A 20,948-nucleotide genomic window follows, 5' to 3' on the forward strand; every position below is an offset into this window, starting at 1 on the left:
TAGCGATCAAAATTGCACTGTGTGACAGTACCCTTAGATACAGAAACACCTACTTTCTGGAGAGTGGTCTTCACTTGGGTGGCTGATGTGAAGGGGTTTTCTTCACCATGGGAAAGATTCTGCGATCATCCACCAATGGTGTTGTGGACGTACTGCTTAATTGATGGTGGATTAATCTATCAATAGCCAATGCCGCCCACTAATGAGCTTCTGAGATAATTGTCCAGTTACTTTTGGTCTTTTTAATAAGAGGCAGCTCCATATTAAAGAGCTGCAATTCCTAAACCCATCTGTGGAGACACGATGATCAGCGAGTTCTCTAATCTGCTGGCCCGGCCGTCTTTAGAAAGACCACATGGGCCAGGGCTCATCCCACTGAACGCCCATACTCTTTCCCCTTGGGCATAATACTAGTGAGACAACATACGGTGACGGTACCATACTGCCGTAATACTTTATTGGATCGCCAACAGTCAGCAACATATAGTACAGTCCCAGCAAACAAAGAACATGGTGCAAATGACAGTCTCACCCTTCCGTTGGCTCGCCAGGGATTAGCATCTACAAGGTCAAGGTATCCAGGCACAACTTCCCCAACCAGTAGCATCATGCTTTTGGCGGGCACCCACAGAGAGGAGATTGTCCCAGCCTAGGTTCTCCAAACGTCTTTGAGGGTTCAGTGATGGGCAGTGGAGCAGATCTGTATTCATCCAGTTGGAGCCATGGTTCCTCTGCTGATGTCCTGTAGAGTCTCTCGAGAGAGAAAAAGCCCACTATTTATATTCAACAGCTCTTTCAGGACAGTCTCACACAGGATTGGGGGGCAGTAATCCCTTATTGTTCAATTAACCTGCATATTTGTCCTTCAAGGTGTGTAAACGGTAAACCACAAGGGGCTGATACAATACGTAATCAGCAGGCATTTCACAAATTAACATACAACAAGAGTCAACATACAGGCTCATATGAACATTGGCGCATGTCCCTGGACGTACTGAACAGTACGTCTAGCATAATATAGAACAGACCCAGTGTCCTCGCACCATCCTCCAATTAGGATGTGAATCCCTCAGATTAAAGCTGAGAGTCACACTTTAAAGCCAGATTAATTATAGAACTGGATCTGGAATATGTTTTGGTAAATGGCTACAATACCAAAACGTGTCGCTGCCCGAATCTGTCTATGTCTCCATTGTATCTCTCCTCACCCTGCACTTTTCTGGCTCTTGTGTGGACTTCGCTTCTATTCCACATTGTTACTTTCCTGTGTGATATAACATGGACCCGTTGCGAATCCTCTTCCATTATTACACAGGGCAGCAACTATAATCTCTGGTTGTACATGGGTTATTATCTGAAGGCCTCGCTCTCTGCTCACAGCTGGTGTCACGAAACACAGAGGGATAACTTTATCATCCCCACCACTGCCACCAATATGTCATGAACCGGGGTTGTTTGTTTGCCCCTGGTTCCTTCTGAAGGGGATTTATCTATATCCCACTTCTCCATTCCGGTTTGGAACTTGCAGCTCTCTGGCGCCCCCCTTACCGTCAGGTCAGTCAGGGTACTGCACCTAGGATAATTAGTCACCAGAAAGGCTGCCTGCTATGTACTGGCTAATGGGCACACTGCAGTGAGGGCGATATAACTACTCCCACTCAGGCGGGAACGATAATTATCAACGCCATCCGTCACTTCCAGTTTCTCCAAAAGCGCAGGACAATTCCGCTGCCACCAGTTCCGATTTCTTAATTAATAATGGGTCAGGAGCCCACCCAATTAGTAAGATAATTTTACTTCAGAGGACGTGACAGTACGTTATAGAGCAAGGAGAAACGAAGCTAGTAATTTTATATATTTTACTCCAAAAGGTAGGCAGTGTTTACAAAAGGGTAAAAAGTTATTATAAAAGACAAGTATCGCATGTTCATACAATTACAAAAATAACAGGGATTAAAGGTGAAGATCAACTTACATTTCTTTCATATCATTCAATGGTATGACATGTGGTGGCGGGGGAGGGGACCTTCCCAAAATCATCAGGTCAGATTGCAAAACCTGTCATAGCTGAATCCACCGGCAACAGATCCCCCCTTGTCAGGGCCTCTGAGTTTTATACCTTGGCCCAAAACTAAGGGTCTCTCCCCCCCCCCCCCCCCCAGATCACCTCATGGGGTGGGCGGAGCTATGGAATGCACTCAGCTTTCGTGAGTATATGAAAAAACATCATCCCACATATCTTGGCGTATGAACCTCATAGAAAGACGACAACCGTGTCGTTATGCTCAGCGTGACATGTGGGTTCATTTAAGTATAAACATGGGGTAGCTAGGTGACCCGGTTAAGTAGTAATCTGTTTCCCAATTGTGCTGGTTCTGGAACCTAGAAAAATCACTGGCTGGTAGTTCTACAGAGGCACACGCCAAAAATGTATTTGTCCCACTTCTATCATTAATCGGTGCTAAGATATTTACGTTTGCAAGGACAAAGAAACCTAGGTTTTTTCCGTGTGCTTTCAGTTTAAGGCCATAAAACTCAGTGAGGGCTGCTGGCACGCTGGTCTCACATTACAGCTGTATAGTAGGGGGGAGGGAGGTGGAGTGAAATCGTACACAGGCACATGCAGGCAGAAGAAACTGCAGCTGAGAGCTCTGTATGTGTCATTGTAATAATAAGAAATTCTTCATATTTCCTGACAGCTGGAATAATGGAATCGCCAGTTCGGGATCAAAGACGTCGCTGGGAGTGGAAGAGAGGATGCACGGCGCGGGAGCTGCTGGAGACTGAGCGAGCGTACGTGGAGGAGCTGGAGCTCATCACCAAGGTACCATGGTCCTGCTGTCTTACCAGCCTCCTCACTGGTCTCACTGAGGACAGGCTAACCCCATGTACCACGTATGTGACTGATATCAGCCTCTTATACAGCTGACATAGCCGTCAGACATTACGTCATATGTGGCTGAGATCCACAGTCTTATAATCGTCTTGTCTCCACCAGTTCTACGATGAAGTCTTCAGAGCTCGCTGCGGTAATATTAAGCTCGCCCAGGAGGGAATCTGCGGCACCATCCCCACTATAGTGAAGGTGAACAGGTGAGCTGAGGCTAGGGGCTGTGACCTGTGGGGTGATGAGTTCCTGCAGTGCACCCACCAGTCTCATACCAGTGGACCAGACTGGTGATGGCCATCATGTGTTTTCCAGGTCTCTGCTTATGTCTCTGGAGCATAATATGACGTCTTCCGGATTCCACAACTTCTCCCAGTACCTGCACCTCTACAAGAAACACGCCGACTGCATAGGAGCCACAAAGCAGGCAGTACAGGTGCCTCCGCCACACCGACTCTGCAGACACTGACATACCAAGACACTGAGAAAACGTACACAACCTGTCCAACGCTGGTAGAATAGAACACACAAACTGTTAAAGTAATACTCGCCTGGAATTGACATCACTGTTCCCCGTGTGTAGCCTTTCCCCTGTTGGTGAATCACTGTTCCCTGTGTGTAGCCTCTCCCCCGTCGGTGACATCACTGTTCCCCGTGTGTAGCCTCTCCCCCGTCGGTGAATCACTGTTCCCTGTGTGTAGCCTCTCCCCTGTTGGTGAATCACTGTTCCCTGTGTGTAGCCTCTCCACCGTCAGTGACATCACTGTTCCCCGTGTGTAGCCTCTCCCCCGTCGGTGAATCACTGTTCCCTGTGTGTAGCCTCTCCCCTGTTGGTGAATCACTGTTCCCTGTGTGTAGCCTCTCCACCGTCAGTGACATCACTGTTCCCCGTGTGTAGCCTCTCCCCCGTCGGTGAATCACTGTTCCCTGTGTGTAGCCTCTCCCCCGTCGGTGACATCACTGTTCCCCGTGTGTAGCCTCTCCCCGTCGGTGAATCACTGTTCCCTGTGTGTAGCCTCTCCCCTGTTGGTGAATCACTGTTCCCTGTGTGTAGCCTCTCCACCGTCAGTGACATCACTGTTCCCCGTGTGTAGCCTCTCCCCCGTCGGTGAATCACTGTTCCCTGTGTGTAGCCTCTCCCCTGTTGGTGAATCACTGTTCCCTGTGTGTAGCCTCTCCACCGTCAGTGACATCACTGTTCCCCGTGTGTAGCCTCTCCCCCGTCGGTGAATCACTGTTCCCTGTGTGTAGCCTCTCCACCGTCAGTGACATCACTGTTCCCCGTGTGTAGCCTCTCCCCCGTCGGTGACATCACTGTTCCCCGTGTGTAGCCTCTCCCCCGTCGGTGAATCACTGTTCCCTGTGTGTAGCCTCTCCCCTGTTGGTGAATCACTGTTCACTGTGTGTAGCCTCTCCACCGTCAGTGACATCACTGTTCCCCGTGTGTAGCCTCTCCCCCGTCGGTGACATCACTGTTCCCCGTGTGTAGCCTCTCCCCCGTCGGTGACATCACTGTTCCCCGTGTGTAGCCTCTCCCCCATCGGTGACATCACTCTTTCAGGTGTGTAGTCCTACCCCTGTCAGTGACATCACTCGGTTGTGTAGCTCTGCCCTTTCACTCGGTTGTGTAGCTCCGCCCCTGTCGGTGACATCACCCTTTCAGTTATGTAGCTCTGCCTCTGTCGGTGACATCCCTCGGTTGTGTAGCTCCGCCCCTGTTGGTGACATCACCCTTTTAGTTGTGTAGCTCTGCCCCTGTCGGTGACATTACTCGGTTGTGTAGCTCTTCCTCTGTCGGTGACGTCACTCTGTTATGTAGCTCCATCCCTGTCGGTGACATCACCCTTTCAGTTGTGTAGCTCCGCCCCTGTCGATGACGTTACTCGGTTGTGTAGCTCCGCCCCTGTCAGTGACATCACTCTTTCAGTTGTGTAGCTCCACCCCTGTCGGTGACATCACCCTTTCAGTTGTGTAGCTCCGCCCCTGTCAGTGACATCACTCTTTCAGTTGTGTAGCTCCACCCCTGTCGGTGAAATCACCCTTTCAGTTGTGTAGCTCCACCCCTGTCGGTGACATTACTCTTTGTTGTGTAGCTCCGCCCCTGTCGGTGACATCACCCTTTCAGTTGTGTAGCTCCACCCCTGTCGGTGACATCACCCTTTCAGTTGTGTAGCTCCGCCCCTGTCGATGACGTTACTCAGTTGTGTAGCTCCGCCCCTTTCGGTGACATCACTCTTTCAGTTGTGTAGCTCCACCCCTGTCGGTGACATCACCGTTTCAGTTGTGTAGCTCCGCCCCTGTCGGTGACATCACTCTTTCAGTTGTGCAGCTTCCTTTTTCTCGACTTCTTGACTCTTCCAGATTCAAATAAAAAAGAAGAAATCGTTTTCTCGTTTCATGAAGTTGCAAGAATCGCGTCCAGAACTTCAGGGCCGAACCCTGGAGAAACTGCTGGAGCTTCCCCTGCACAGAGTTAGGAGGTAAGCACTTCCGTAGTCTGACATCTGATAATCCAAAGCCATCTCCTGCACGAAGTCGTAAAGTAAGCACTCCTGTAATCCAGCATCCAATAATCCATAACCCTGGAGCATCACCTGCATTGTATCACACTAAGTGCTCCTGTAATCCAGCATCTGATATTCCACCACCTCGTAGCTTCCCATTTACAAAGCAAATAGATGAATGGCTGCACTCAACTGTACTAAAGCAAGGAAATGTGCGATACATCAAATGTGAATAGCATAATGGCTTGTGAAATCTACGAAAAAAACAGATGAGATGCTTAGCACAAGATTTGGCCAAAAAATGTGAGCCCATCCACCAAACGTCAAGGTAATCTCAGATCCCTGACCTGACTGCCTTGGTCAAAACACTTGGCTAATTTAGATGAATTTTCATCTGGTCCAGATAAATTACATCCTAGGGTACTGAAAGAGTTAGCAGAGGAAATTGCAGACCCACTAGCCAGAATCTTTGAAAAATGCTGGAGAACGGGAGAAGTCCCAGAAGATGGGAGAAGGGCAAATGTCCCTATCTTCAAAGCCAGGAAATTACAGCCTAGTGAGCCTTACTTCTATACCAGGAAAGAGCTTTGAACAAATTATTAAACTGCATATATGTAAGCACTTGAATAAGCACACAGTAATTAACCAGAGCCAGCCAAGTCAAGCTAGATTGATCTAATTTCCTTCTATCATGGAATCACTGACTGGGTGGATCAGGGAAATGCTGTAGAAATAGTAAATCTCGATTTCAGCATAGCATTTGATGAAGTATTTCATACTTTCCTTATAATGACCAAGTATGGGATTGACAAAGCTACAGTTAGGTGGATTCATAAATGGCTCACTGATCGTACTCATAGAGTGGTAATAAATGGTTGCACATCAAATTGGAACAGAGTTTCAAGTGGGGTACCACAAGGCTCTGTCCTGGCCCCATTGTTACAAGTGGGGTACCACAAGGCTCTGTCCTGGCCCCAGTCGTGTTCACCATCTTTATAAATGGTCTAGATAAGGGAGGTGAAGGTAAACGAATCAAATTTGCAGACGATGCAAAGCTAGGAGGGATAGCTAAAACTAGAGAAGACAGAAAGGATTCAGAAGGATCTACATAAGCTTAAACAATGGTCAGCGACTAATAGAATGGTATTTGACGGAGAAATGCAAGATTCTACATCTGGGAAAGAAAAACAACAATTACATCTTCAGAATGGGAGGAATAGAACTAAGCAACAGCACATGTGAAAAAGACTTTGGTATACTAATAGATCGCAGACTGCACAATTGTCAACAGTGTGATGTAGTATTAAAAAAGGCAAACAGGATGTATTAAGAGAAGCATACAGTCTAGATCACATGAAGTAATTATCCCCCTCTACTCCTTGGTCAGACCTCATCTGGAATACTGTGTCCAGTTCTGGGCACCACATTTTAAAAAAGACATTGAAAAACTGGAGGAAGTAGAGAAGAGCTACCAGAATGGTGAGCGAACTGCAGAGTATGTCCTACGAGGAACGGTTAAAGGATCTGGGAATGTTTAGCTTGGAAAAAAATAAGGCTAAGAGGAGACTTAATAGCTGTCTACAAATATCTGAAGGGCTGTCACAGTTTAGAGGGATCTTCATTATTCTCATTTGCACATGAAAACATGAGAAGCAATGGGATGAAAATGAAAGGGATACGTTACAGATTAGATATTAGAAAAATGTTTTGACAGTGAGGGTGATCAAAGAGAGGAACAGGCGGCCACGAGAGGTGGCAATTTGGCTCACATATATTGGCCAATTTATGCGCGAAGTACCTTCCTTTTTTCATAGCAATTTTTGCAGATAAATATTTCATGTGTACATTATATAACGCTTTTTTCCTATTTTCTATGGCATTAATGCATTTTCAATGTTCTAGAGTAATCATTCTCGGTAAATAATGGTGCAACCTTTATCGTTTTTCAACTTCTATGCATTTTTGGTTGGCGCCTTTTCACCCTAGCTTGGATGTTCTGGTCTTGTTCTCTATGTGATGTATGTGCAGTAAGCTCAGTGTCTCCTATGTAATGTATATACAGCAGGCTCAGTGTTTCCTATGTGATGTTTATACAGCAGGCTCAGTGTCCTATGTGATGTATATACAGCAGGCTCAGTGTCTCCTATGTAATATATATACAGCAGGCTCAGTGTCTCCTATGTAATGTATATACAGCAGGCTCAGTGTCTCCTATGTGATGTATATACAGCAGGCACAGTGTCTCCTATGTAATGTATATACAGCAGGCTCAATGTTTCCTATGTGATGTTTATACAGCAGGCTCAGTGTCCTATGTGATGTATATACAGCAGGCTCAGTGTTTCCTATGTGATGTTTATACAGCAGGCTCAGTGTCCTATGTGATGTATATACAGTGGATCTCCCACTGGTGAGCTTTATTAATGTGAGCAGTGATGATTTATCCCCTGTGAGACCTCCAGTGTAATATTCATCTATGTTTGGAACAACTTTCTGCTGTGAGGTGCTCTGTTTCTGTACAAAACTTATCGCAACGAGTCACCTGCGCTCCAGCCTGATGCAAACCTGAAGAAGCTGCTGTGAGCATCATCATCATCATCATCATCATCATCCAATCCCACCTACCATAACATAGCACCAGAGAGGAACATCATCACATCAGGGGAGGCCATTACATGTCTGACCACATTCACAGGATCAGTTATACTTACATAATTTTGAACGCCCGCAAATTACACTATAAATTTACAAATGGCCCTGTATCGAAAAAGGTTACCCACCCCCGCCATAATCCAAAACGGCGCAGCATTTACTGCACCAAGGAAATAAGTGCTCTTGTAATCTGACATCCAGTAATCCACAGATTTCTTATAATCCAGAATGTTTTGTATTTCATCCATCTCTGGGGTTCTAATATGGGCTCTGTCCAATAATGCACGTACGGTCGTTATCGTTTCAGATACAGACATTACCTGCAGGACTTGTTGGAGAATACATTTCCCGGCAGTTCTGACTCTACCCATCTGAATGGTAAGGATGACGTAGCGAAAGCGTGGTAACAGTGGGGGCTCCACATGGTTGTGTGGTCTGACCTGTGTGACTGCACTCTCATGCTGTGGGATTGTGTGTGACCAGTAACGTGTTCTCATTCGGTCTGACCCTTCCCTCAGGAGCGCTGCTTGTTGTGACTGATCTTTCCTCATTCACTGTGACTCCTCCCTCAGGAGCGCTGCTCTCTGTGACTGACCTTTCCTCATTCAGTGTGACTCTTCCCTCAGGAGCGCTGCTCACTGTGACTGACCTTTCCTCATTCAGTGTGACTCTTCCCTCAGGAGCGCTGCTCGCTGTGACTGACCTTTCCTCATTCAGTGTGACTCTTCCCTCAGGAGCGCTGCTCGCTGTGTCTGCCCTTTCCTCATTCACTGTGACTCCTCCCTCAGGAGCGCTGCTTGTTGTGACTGATCTTTCCTCATTCACTGTGACTCCTCCCTCAGGAGCGCTGCTCACTGTGACTGACCTTTCCTCATTCAGTCTGACTCTTCCCTCAGGAGCGCTGCTCGCTGTGACTGACCTTTCCTCATTCAGTGTGACTCTTCCCCCAGGAGCTCTGCTCTCTGTGACTGACCTTTCCTCATTCAGTGTGACTCTTCCCCCAGGAGCTCTGCTCTCTGTGACTGACCTTTCCTCATTCAGTGTGACTCTTCCCTCAGGAGCTCTGCTCTCTGTGACTGACCTTTCCTCATTCAGTGTAACTCTTCCCTCAGGAGTGCTGCTCTCTGTGTCTGACCTTTCCTCATTCAGTGTGACTCCTCCCTCAGGAGCGCTGCTCTCTGTGACTGACCTTTCCTCATTCAGTGTGACTCCTCCCTCAGGAGCGCTGCTCGCTGTGTCTGACCTTTCCTCATTCAGTGTGACTCTTCCCCCAGGAGCTCTGCTCTCTGTGACTGACCTTTCCTCATTCAGTGTAACTCTTCCCTCAGGAGTGCTGCTCTCTGTGTCTGACCTTTCCTCATTCAGTGTGACTCCTCCCTCAGGAGCGCTGCTCTCTGTGACTGACCTTTCCTCATTCAGTGTGACTCCTCCCTCAGGAGCGCTGCTCGCTGTGTCTGACCTTTCCTCATTCAGTGTGACTCCTCCCTCAGGAGCGCTGCTCTCTGTGACTGACCTTTCCTCATTCAGTGTGACTCCTCCCTCAGGAGCGCTGCTCTCTGTGACTGACCTTTCCTCATTGTGTGACTCCTCCCTCAGGAGCGCTGCTCTCTGTGACTGACCTTTCCTCATTCAGTGTGACTGTTCCCTCAGGAGCGCTGCTCTCTGTGACTGACCTTTCCTTATTGTGTGACTCCTCCCTCAGGAGCGCTGCTCGCTGTGACTGACCTTTCCTCATTTGGTGTGACTCTTCCCTCAGGAGCGCTGATCGTTGTGACTGACCTTTCCTCATTCAGTTTGACTCTTCCCTCCGGAGCGCTGCTCGTTGTGACTGCCCTTTCCTCATTCAGTGTGATTCTTCCTTCAGCGCTGCTCGTTGTTACTGACCTTTCCTCATTCAGTGTGACTCTTCCCTCCGGAGCGCTGCTCGTTGTGACTGCCCTTTCCTCATTCAGTGTGATTCTTCCTTCAGCGCTGCTCGTTGTGACTGACCTTTCCTCATTCAGTGTGACGCTTCCCTCAGCGCTGCTCGTTGTGACTGCCCTTTCCTCATTCAGTGTGACTGTTCCCTCAGGAGCGCTGCTCTCTGTGACTGACCTTTCCTCATTCAGTGTGACTCCTTCCTCAGGAGCGCTGCTCGTTGTGACTGCCCTTTCCTCATTCAGTGTGACTCTTCCCTCAGCGCTGCTCACTGTGACTGCCCTTTCCTCATTCAGTGTGACTCTTCCCTCAGGAGCGCTGCTCGTTGTGACTGACCTTTCCTCATTCAGTGTGACTCTTCCCTCAGCGCTGCTCGCTGTGACTGACCTTTCCTCAGCGTGACTCTTCCCTCAGCGCTGCTCGTTGTGACTGACCTTTCCTCATTCAGTGTGACTCTTCCCTCAGGAGCGCTGCTCTGTGACTGACCTTTCCTCATTCAGTGTGACTCTTCCCTCAGCGCTGCTCGCTGTGACTGACCTTTCCTCATTCAGTGTGACTCCTCCCTCATGAGCGCTGCTCTCTGTGACTGACCTTTCCTCATTCAGTGTGACTCTTCCCTCAGCGCTGCTCGTTGTGACTGACCTTTCCTCATTCAGTGTGACTCTTCCCTCAGCGCTGCTCGTTGTGACTGACCTTTCCTCATTCAGTGTGACTCCTCCCTCAGGAGCGCTGCTCTCTGTGACTGACCTTTCCTCATTCAGTGTGACTCTTCCCTCAGGAGCGCTGCTCTCTGTGACTGACCTTTCCTCATTCAGTGTGACTCCTCCCTCAGGAGCGCTGCTCTCTGTGACTGACCTTTCCTCATTCAGTGTGACTCTTCCCTCAGGAGCGCTGCTCTCTGTGACTGACCTTTCCTCATTCAGTGTGACTCTTCCCTCAGGAGCGCTGCTCGTTGTGACTGACCTTTCCTCATTCAGTGTGACTCCTCCCTCAGGAGCGCTGCTCGTTGTGACTGACCTTTCCTCATTCAGTGTGACTCTTCCCTCAGCGCTGCTCTCTGTGACTGACCTTTCCTCATTCAGTGTGACTCTTCCCTCAGGAGCTCTGCTCTCTGTGACTGACCTTTCCTCATTCAGTGTGACTCCTCCCTCAGGAGCGCTGCTCTCTGTGACTGACCTTTCCTCATTCAGTGTGACTCTTCCCTCAGCGCTGCTCTCTGTGACTGACCTTTCCTCATTCAGTGTGACTCTTCCCTCAGGAGCGCTGCTCTCTGTGACTGACCTTTCCTCATTCAGTGTGACTCCTCCCTCAGGAGTGCTGCTCGCTGTGACTGACCTTTCCTCATTCAGTGTGACTCTTCCCTCAGGAGTGCTGCTCTCTGTGACTGACCTTTCCTCATTCAGTGTGACTCTTCCCTCAGGAGCGCTGCTCTCTGTGACTGACCTTTCCTCATTGTGTGACTCTTCCCTCAGGAGTGCTGCTCTCTGTGACTGACCTTTCCTCATTCAGTGTGACTCTTCCCTCAGGAGTGCTGCTCTCTGTGACTGACCTTTCCTCATTCAGTGTGACTCCTCCCTCAGGAGCGCTGCTCTCTGTGACTGACCTTTCCTCATTGTGTGACTGTTCCCTCAGGGGCGCTGCTCGCTGTGACTGACCTTTCCTCATTCAGTGTAACTCTTCCCTCAGGAGCGCTGCTCTCTGTGACTGACCTTTCCTCATTCAGTGTGACTCCTCCCTCAGGAGTGCTGCTCTCTGTGACTGACCTTTCCTCATTCAGTGTGACTCTTCCCTCAGGAGCGCTGCTCTCTGTGACTGTCCTTTCCTCATTCAGTGTGACTCCTCCCTCAGGAGCGCTGCTCTCTGTGACTGACCTTTCCTCATTCAGTGTGACTCTTCCCTCAGGAGCTCTGCTCTCTGTGACTGACCTTTCCTCATTCAGTGTGACTCTTCCCTCAGGAGCGCTGCTCTCTGTGACTGACCTTTCCTCATTGTGTGACTCTTCCCTCAGGAGCGCTGCTGGCTGTCACTGAAGTATGTGACCACATAGAGAACTTGCGTCAGGTCCAAGAAAACGATCAACAGCTGAGAAGAGTTCAAAAACTACTGAAAGGTCGAAAGATCCGGATCTTGTCACCAGGTGCGAACAGGAAACAGAACCAACTGATACCGAGGGCTGAGGAGAAGAGAAGCGACTGATACCGGGGACTGAGGAGAAGAGAAGCGACTGATACCAGGGACTGAGGGGAAGAGAACCGACTGATACCAGGGACTGAGGAGCAGAGAACCAACTGATACCGGGGACTGAGGAGAGAACCGACTGATACTGAGGGCTGAGGAGAAGAGAAGTCACTGATACCAGGGACTGAGGGGAAGAGAACCGACTGATACCGTGGACTGAGGAGGAGAGAAGCGACTGATACCGGGGACTGAGGAGCAGAGAACCGACTGATCCCGGGGACTGAGGCGAAGAGAAGTGACTGATACCAGGGACTGAGGAGGAGAGAAGCGACTGATACCGGGGACTGAGGAGAAGAGAAGCGACTGATACCGGGGACTGAGGCGAAGAGAAGTGACTGATACTGAGGGCTGAGGAGGAGAGAAGTCACTGATACCGGGGACTGAGGAGAGAACCGACTGATCCCGGGGACTGAGGCGAAGAGAAGTGACTGATACCAGGGACTGAGGAGGAGAGAAGCGACTGATACCAGGGACTGAGGAGCAGAGAACCGACTGATCCCCGGGCCTGAGGAGAGAACCGACTGATACTGAGGGCTGAGGAGAAGAGAAGTCACTGATACCAGGGACTGAGGAGGAGAGATCCGACTGATACTGCGGACTGAGGAGGAGAGAAGCGACTGATACCGAAGGCTGAGGCGAAGAGAAGTGACTGATACCAGTGACTGAGGAGCAGAGAAGTAACTGATACCAGGGACTGAGGAGGAGAGATTCGACTGATACCGCGGACTGAGGAGGAGAGAAGCGACTGATACCAGGGACTGAGGGGAAGAGAAGTGACTGATACCAGGGACTGAGGAGCAGAGAACCGACTGACCCCGGGGACTGAGGAGAGAACTGACTGATACCGGGGTCTGAGGAGCAGAGAACCGACTGATACCGGTGACTGAGGAGAAGAAAGGTGACTGATACCAGGGACTGAGGAGCAGAGAACCGACTGATCCCTGGGACTAAGGAGAGAACCGACTGATCCCGGGGACTGAGGAGAGAACCGACCGATAACGGGGACTGAGGAGCAGAAAACCGACTGATACTGGGGACTGAGGAGCAGAGAAGTAACTGATACTAGGGACTGAGGAGGAGAGAAGCGACTGATACCAGGGACTGAGGGGAAGAGAACCGACTGACCCCGGGGACTGAGGAGAGAACCGACTGATCCCGGGGACTGAGGAGAGAACCGACTGATCCCAGGGACTGAGGAGAGAACCGACTGATACCGGGGACTGAGGAGAGAACCGACTGATACTGGGGACTGAGGAGAAGAAAAGTGACTGATACCAGGGACTGAGGAGCAGAGAACCGACTGACCCCGGGGACTGAGGAGAGAACCGACTGATACCGGGGTCTGAGGAGCAGAGAACCGACTGATATCAGGGACTGAGGCGAAGAGAACCGACTAATGGACTGTGCATTTCCAGTCCAGACAGCTCGGTTGGGTTCAGGTCAGGACTGTGCTCCAAAACTCGAACAATGGTGATGGAGGCAGCAGCCCCTTACTTCCAGTGTGTGACGCTCTTACTGGTGTTAACTGGATGTTTACCGTGGTCGGCCGTCCCGGTTACTCTGCATACAGACTGACAGTGTCGCACTTACATTTTTGTATATTGGGGGTCTCACGTGTGGCTGTAGTCACCATAACGTGGGGTCACATAGGAGAGCCATGACCACATTTATCGGCCCAGTTACGGCTGATGTGGCGGCTCTGGGGGTCATCCCTAGTTTCTGTCGGTGCTGGTCTGGCAGATGAGCTTGGTGTAATGGTTGTCTGTCTCTTGTAGGGAGGCGTTTCATCAGAGATGGGTGGTTGTCTCTCGTCCCACCCAGTGGAGAAGACGTTAAACATCGTATGCTCTTCCTCTTCTCTGATGTCCTTCTGGTCACGGCCCCGTGTCACCCCCTGCACCCCACCAATGCTCATAAGTTCTGCTGCCGTGCTGTCTACCCCCTGAAGGAATGCCAGGTGGAGAAGGTGCTGGGACACACACAGAGCCAAGGAGGTCTCATCAGCGTATGTATCTTCTACATAGGCGAACACGGCCCTGATCACATACATACGTTGTTAGGATGGATCTGGGGATGAAACTATAGAGCCGCCCCTTATGGAAAAAAGTATAGGGTCGCACCTTGTGGAGAAAAGTATAGAACCACACCATATAGGGAAAAGTATAGGGCCACACCTTGTGGAGAAAAGCATAGGGCAGCACCTTAGGGAGAAAAGTATTAGGGCCACACCTTATGGAGAAAAGTATTAGGGCCGCACCTTATGGAGAAAAGTATAGGGCCACACCTTGTGGAGAAAAGTATAGGGCCGCACCTTATGGAGAAAAGTATAGGTCGCACATATTAGTCACTTAATTCAGGCTTCACTTTCATCCCCAGTGTATAACATCTGGCCCCTCCATCTCCACCGGTTATAATTTGTGGCTGCTGACCCCCCTCTCCCTGGTGTATCACATCTGGCCCTTCCATCGTCCTCCGTGTATAATATCCGGCCCCTCCATCTCCACCAGTTATAATTTATGGCTGCTGACCCACGTCCCTCTCCCTGGTGTATCACATCTGGCCCCTCCATCGTCCTCAGTATATAACATCCGGCCCCTTCATCTCCACCGGTTATAATTTATGGCTGCTGACCCACCTCCCTCTCCCTGGTGTATCACATCTGGCCCCTCCATCGTCCTCAGTATATAACATCCGGCCCCTTCATCTCCACCGGTTATAATTTATGGCTGCTGACCCACCTCCCTCTCCCTGGTGTATCACATCTGGCCCCTCCATCGTCCTCAGTATATAACATCCGGCCCCTTCATCTCCACCGGTTATAATTTATGGCTGCTGACCCAGCCCCTCTCCCTGGTGCATAACATCCGTCCGCTCGTCACTGATTTGTAACATCTGACCCCATTTCACCTCAAGTTCATGTCATATCTTCCTCCTGGATCTTCCCCATCACCTTGAGTGATATTAAGAAGCGGAAGGAACCGCAGCAACTCGTCCACGAAGTGGAGACCCCGTAACATTACATAGTGGGGCTCCAAGTGCTGAGGAGCAGAAGACAGAGCAGTCACCACCGCTCTGCTGACCCCATAACTACAGAATCCAGACCTCCTCTAGCATCAGCAAAAAACTGCCCTGCTGCGACTTGCAGCTGTACATCACCAAGCACAATGCTGATTGTCAGATGGAGTGGAGTAAAGCTGCCACCACTGGACTCTGGAGGAGACGTGTTCTGTGCAGTGACAGTTCGCACTTCTCTACCTACGTCTGATGGACGAGGCTGGGTATGGTGATTCCAGGAGGACATTACCCCCTGACTGCATTGTACTAGCTGTACAGATAATACATACAGGAGGAAAAATGCTATGTGCGGTTGTCGGGGCGGCCTCGGACCCTCAGCTCCAGTGATAGGAAATCTTATATTGTGCACAATTGTAGGTTCAGCTTTGTGGGAAGACCCTTATCTGCCCCCCATGACTGTGCCTAGTGCCTGAGGTCCACACAGACATGGAGGGAAGAACATGAGCGGCCGCACAGACCCATCCAACACCACAAAGATTTTGAGCCTGGACCTCGGCCCCATCCAACACCTATAATGGAGATTGTGAACCTGGACCTCGGCCCATCCAACACCTATAATGGAGATTGTGAGCCTGGACCTCGGCCCCATCCAACACCTATAATGGAGATTGTGAGCCCGGACCTCGGCCCCATCCAACACCTATAATGGAGATTGTGAGCCTGGACCTCGGCCCCATCCTACACCTATAAGGGAGATTGTGAACCTGGACCTCGGCCCATCCAACACCTATAATGGAGATTGTGAGCCTGGACCTCGGCCCCATCCAACACCTATAATGGAGATTGTGAGCCCGGACCTCGGCCCCATCCAACACCTATAATAGAGATTGTGAGCCTGGACCTCGGCCCCATCCTACACCTATAATGGAGATTGTGAGCCTGGACCTCGGTCCCATCCTACACCTATAATAGAGATTGTGAGCCTGGACCTCGGCCCCATCCAACACCTATAATGGAGATTGTGAGCCCGGACCTCGCCCCAACAACACCTATAATGGAGATTGTGAGCCTGGACCTCGGCCCCATCCTACACCTATAATGGAGATTGTGAGCCCGGACCTCGGCCCCATCCAACACCTATAATGGAGATTGTGAGCCTGGACCTCGGCCCCAACAACACCTATAATGGAGATTGTGAGCCCGGACCTCAGCCCCATCCAGCACCTATAATAGAGATTGTGAGCCTGGACCTCGGCCCCATCCAACACCTATAATAGAGATTGTGAGCCTGGACCTCGGCCTCATCCAACACCTATAATGGAGATTGTGAGCCCGGACCTCGGCCCCATCCAACACCTATAATGGAGATTGTGAGCCCGGACCTCAGCCCCATCCAGCACCTATAATGGAGATTGTGAGTCTGGACCTCAACCCATCCAACACCTATAATGGAGATTGTGAGCCCGGACCTCGGCCCCATCCAACACCTATAATGGAGATTGTGAGCCCGGACCTCGGCCCCATCCAACACCTATAATGGAGATTGTGAGCCCGGACCTCGGCCCATCCAACACCTATAATGGAGATTGTGAGCCCGGACCTCGCCCCAACAACACCTATAATGGAGATTGTGAGCCCGGACCTCAGCCCCATCCAGCACCTATAATGGAGATTGTGAGCCTGGACCTCAGCCCCATCCAGCACCTATAATGGAGATTGTGAGCCCGGACCTCGGCCCCATCCAACACCTATAATGGAGATTGTGAGCCCGGACCTCGGCCCATCCAACACCTATAATGGAGATTGTGAGCCCGGACCTCGCCCCAACAACACCTATAGTGGAGATTGTGAGCCTGGACCTCGGCCCTATCCAACACCTATAATGGAGATTGTGAGCCTGGACCTCGGCCCCATCCAACACCTATAATGGAGATTGTGAGCCTGGACCTCGGCCCCATCCAACACCTATAATGGAGATTGTGAGCCTGGACCTCGGTCCCATCCAACACCTATAATGGAGATTGTGAGCCCGGTCCTCGCCCCATCCAACACCTATAATAGAGATTGTGAGCCTGGACCTCGGCCTCATCCAACACCTATAATGGAGATTGTAAGCCTGCACCTCGGCCCATCCAACACCTATAATGGAGATTGTGAGCCCGGACCTCGGCCCCATCCAACACCTATAATGGAGATTGTGAGCCTGGACCTCAGCCCCATCCAACACCTATAATGGAGATTGTGAGCCCGGACCTCGGCCCATCCAACACCTATAATGGAGATTGTGAGCCTGGACCTCAGCCCCATCCAACACCTATAATGGAGATTGTGAGCCCGGACCTCAGCCCCATCCAACACCTATAATGGAGATTGTGAGCCCGGACCTCGGCCCCATCCAACACCTATAATGGAGATTGTGAGCCTGGACCTCGCCCCATCCAGCACCTATAATGGAGATTGTGAGCCTGGACCTCGGCCCCATCCAACACCTATAATGGAGATTGTGAGCCTGGACCTCGGCCCATCCAACACCTATAATGGAGATTGTGAGCCCGGACCTCGGCCCCATCCAGCACCTATAATGGAGATTGTGAGCCCGGACCTCGGCCCCATCCTACACCTATAATGGAGATTGTGAACCTGGGCCTCGGCCCATCCAACACCTATAATGGAGATTGTGAGCCTGGACCTCGGCCCATCCAACACCTATAATGGAGATTGTGAGCCTGGACCTCAACCCATCCAACACCTATAATGGAGATTGTGAACCTGGACCTCGGCCCATCCAACACCTATAATGGAGATTGTGAGCCCGGACCTCGCCCCAACAACACCTATAGTGGAGATTGTGAGCCTGGACCTCGGCCCCAACAACACCTATAATGGAGATTGTGAGCCTGGACCTCGGCCCCATCTAACACCTATAATGGAGATTGTGAGCCTGGACCTCGGCCCCATCCAACACCTATAATGGAGATTGTGAGCCTGGACCTCGGCCCCATCCAACACCTATAATGGAGATTGTGAGCCTGGCCCTCGGCCCCATCCAACACCTATAATGGAGATTGTGAGTCTGGACCTCGGCCCCAACAACACCTATAATGGAGATTGTGAGCCCGGACCTCGGCCCCATCCATCACCTATAATGGAGATTGTGAGCCTGGACCTCGGCCCCATCCAACACCTATAATGGAGATTGTGAGCCTGGACCTCGGCCCCATCCAACACCTATAATGGAGATTGTGAGTCTGGACCTCGGCCCCAACAACACCTATAATGGAGATTGTGAGCCCGGACCTCGGCCCCATCCATCACCTATAATGGAGATTGTGAGTCTGGACCTCAACCCATCCAACACCTATAATGGAGATTGTGAGCCCGGACCTCGGCCCCATCCAACACCTATAATGGAGATTGTGAGCCCGGACCTCGGCCCCATCCAACACCTATAATGGAGATTGTGAGCCCGGACCTCGGCCCCATCCAACACCTATAATGGAGATTGTGAGCCTGGACCTCGCCCCATCCAACACCTATAATGGAGATTGTGAGCCTGGACCTCGACCCCATCCAACACCTATAGTGGAGATTGTGAGTCTGGACCTCGGCCCCATCCAACACCTATAATGGAGATTGTGAGCCTGGACCTCGCCCCGTCCAACACCTATAATAGAGATTGTGAGCCTGGACCTCGGCCCCATCCAACACCTATAATGGAGATTGTGAGCCCGGACCTCGGCCCCATCCAACACCTATAATGGAGATTGTGAGCCCGGACCTCGGCCCCATCCAACACCTATAATGGAGATTGTGAGCCTGGACCTCGCCCCATCCAACACCTATAATGGAGATTGTGAGCCCGGACCTCGGCCCCATCCAACACCTATAATGGAGATTGTGAGCCCGGACCTCGGCCCCATCCAACACCTATAATGGAGATTGTGAGCCTGGACCTCGCCCCATCCAACACCTATAATAGAGATTGTGAGCCTGGACCTCGGCCCCATCCAACACCTATAATGGAGATTGTGAGCCCGGACCTCGGCCCCATCCAACACCTATAATGGAGATTGTGAGCCCGGACCTCGGCCCCATCCAACACCTATAATGGAGATTGTGAGCCTGGACCTCGCCCCATCCAACACCTATAATGGAGATTGTGAGCCCGGACCTCGGCCCCATCCAACACCTATAATGGAGATTGTGAGCCCGGACCTCGGCCCATCCAACACCTATAATGGAGATTGTGAGCCCGGACCTCGCCCCATCCAGCACCTATAATGGAGATTGTGAGCCTGGACCTCGCCCCATCCAACACCTATAATGGAGATTGTGAGCCTGGACCTCGGCTCCATCCAACACCTATAATGGAGATTGTGAGCCTGGACCTCGGCCCCATCTAACACCTATAATGGAGATTGTGAGCCTGGACCTCGGCCCCATCCAACACCTATAATGGAGATTGTGAGCCTGGACCTCGGCCCCATCCAACACCTATAATGGAGATTGTGAGCCTGGACCTCGGCCCCATCCTACACCTATAATGGAGATTGTGAGCCTGGACCTCGGCCCCATCTAACACCTATAATGGAGATTGTGAGCCTGGACCTCGGCCCCATCCAACACCTATAATGGAGATTGTGAGCCTGGACCTCGGCCCCATCCAACACCTATAATGGAGATTGTGAGCCTGGACCTCGCCCCATCCAGCACCTATAATGGAGATTGTGAGCCTGGACCTCGGCCCCAACAACACCTATAATGGAGATTGTGAGCCTGGACCTCGCCCCATCCTACACCTATAATGGAGATTGTGAGCCTGGACCTCGCCCCATCCTACACCTATAATGGAGATTGTGAGCCTGGACCTCGGCCCCATCCTACACCTATAATGGAGATTGTGAGCCTGGACCTCGGCCCCATCCTACACCTATAATGGAGATTGTGAGCCTGGACCTTGGCCCATCCATCACCTATAATGAAGATTGTGAGCCTGGACCTCGGCCCATCCATCACCTATAATGGAGATTGTGAGCCCGGACCTCGGCCCCATCCAACACCTATAATAGAGATTGTGAGCCTGGACCTCGGCCCCATCCAACACCTATAATGGAGATTGTGAGCCTGGACCTCGGCCCCATCCTACACCTATAATGGAGATTGTGAGCCTGGACCTCGGCCCCATCCAGCACCTATAATGGAGATTGTGAGCCTGGACCTCGGCCCCATTCAACACCTATAATGGAGATTGTGAGCCCGGACCTCGGCCCCATTCAACACCTATAATGGAGATTGTGAGCCCGGACCTCGTCACCATCCAACACCTATAATGGAGATTGTGAGCCTGGACCTCGGCTCCATCCAACACCTATAATGGAGATTGTGAGCCCGGACCCCGGCCCCATCCAACACCTATAATGGAGATTGTGAGCCTGGACCTCGGCCCCATCCAACACCTATAATGGAGATTGTGAGCCTGGACCTCGCCCCATCCAACACCTATAATGGAGATTGTGAGCCTGGACCTCGGCCCCATCCAACACCTATAATGGAGATTGTGAGCCCGGACCTCGTCACCATCCTACACCTATAATGGAGATTGTGAGCCCGGACCTCAACCCATCCAACACCTATAATGGAGATTGTGAGCCTGGACCTCGGCCTCAACACCTATAATGGAGATTGTGAGCCTGGACCTCGACCCCATCCAGCACCTATAATTGAGATTGTGAGCC

General features: G+C 51.0%; 1 protein-coding gene across 1 annotated transcript in view; it reads left to right on the top strand.

Moving 5' to 3' along the window:
- Positions 1–2,600: 2,600 nt before the first annotated feature.
- Positions 2,601–20,948, top strand: part of ARHGEF39 (Rho guanine nucleotide exchange factor 39) — a 33,645-nt gene continuing 15,297 nt past the window's right edge. Inside the window, exons 1-7 of the mRNA XM_077281294.1 lie at positions 2,601–2,824; positions 2,999–3,093; positions 3,203–3,323; positions 5,249–5,367; positions 8,351–8,421; positions 11,969–12,097; positions 13,974–14,203. Of these exons, the coding sequence (XP_077137409.1) occupies positions 2,621–2,824; positions 2,999–3,093; positions 3,203–3,323; positions 5,249–5,367; positions 8,351–8,421; positions 11,969–12,097; positions 13,974–14,203 (969 nt within the window). The 5' untranslated portion in view covers positions 2,601–2,620. The remainder of the gene's footprint in view (positions 2,825–2,998; positions 3,094–3,202; positions 3,324–5,248; positions 5,368–8,350; positions 8,422–11,968; positions 12,098–13,973; positions 14,204–20,948) is intronic.

Source organism: Ranitomeya variabilis, chromosome 1, assembly GCF_051348905.1.
Source record: "Ranitomeya variabilis isolate aRanVar5 chromosome 1, aRanVar5.hap1, whole genome shotgun sequence".
NCBI lineage: Eukaryota > Metazoa > Chordata > Amphibia > Anura > Dendrobatidae > Ranitomeya > Ranitomeya variabilis.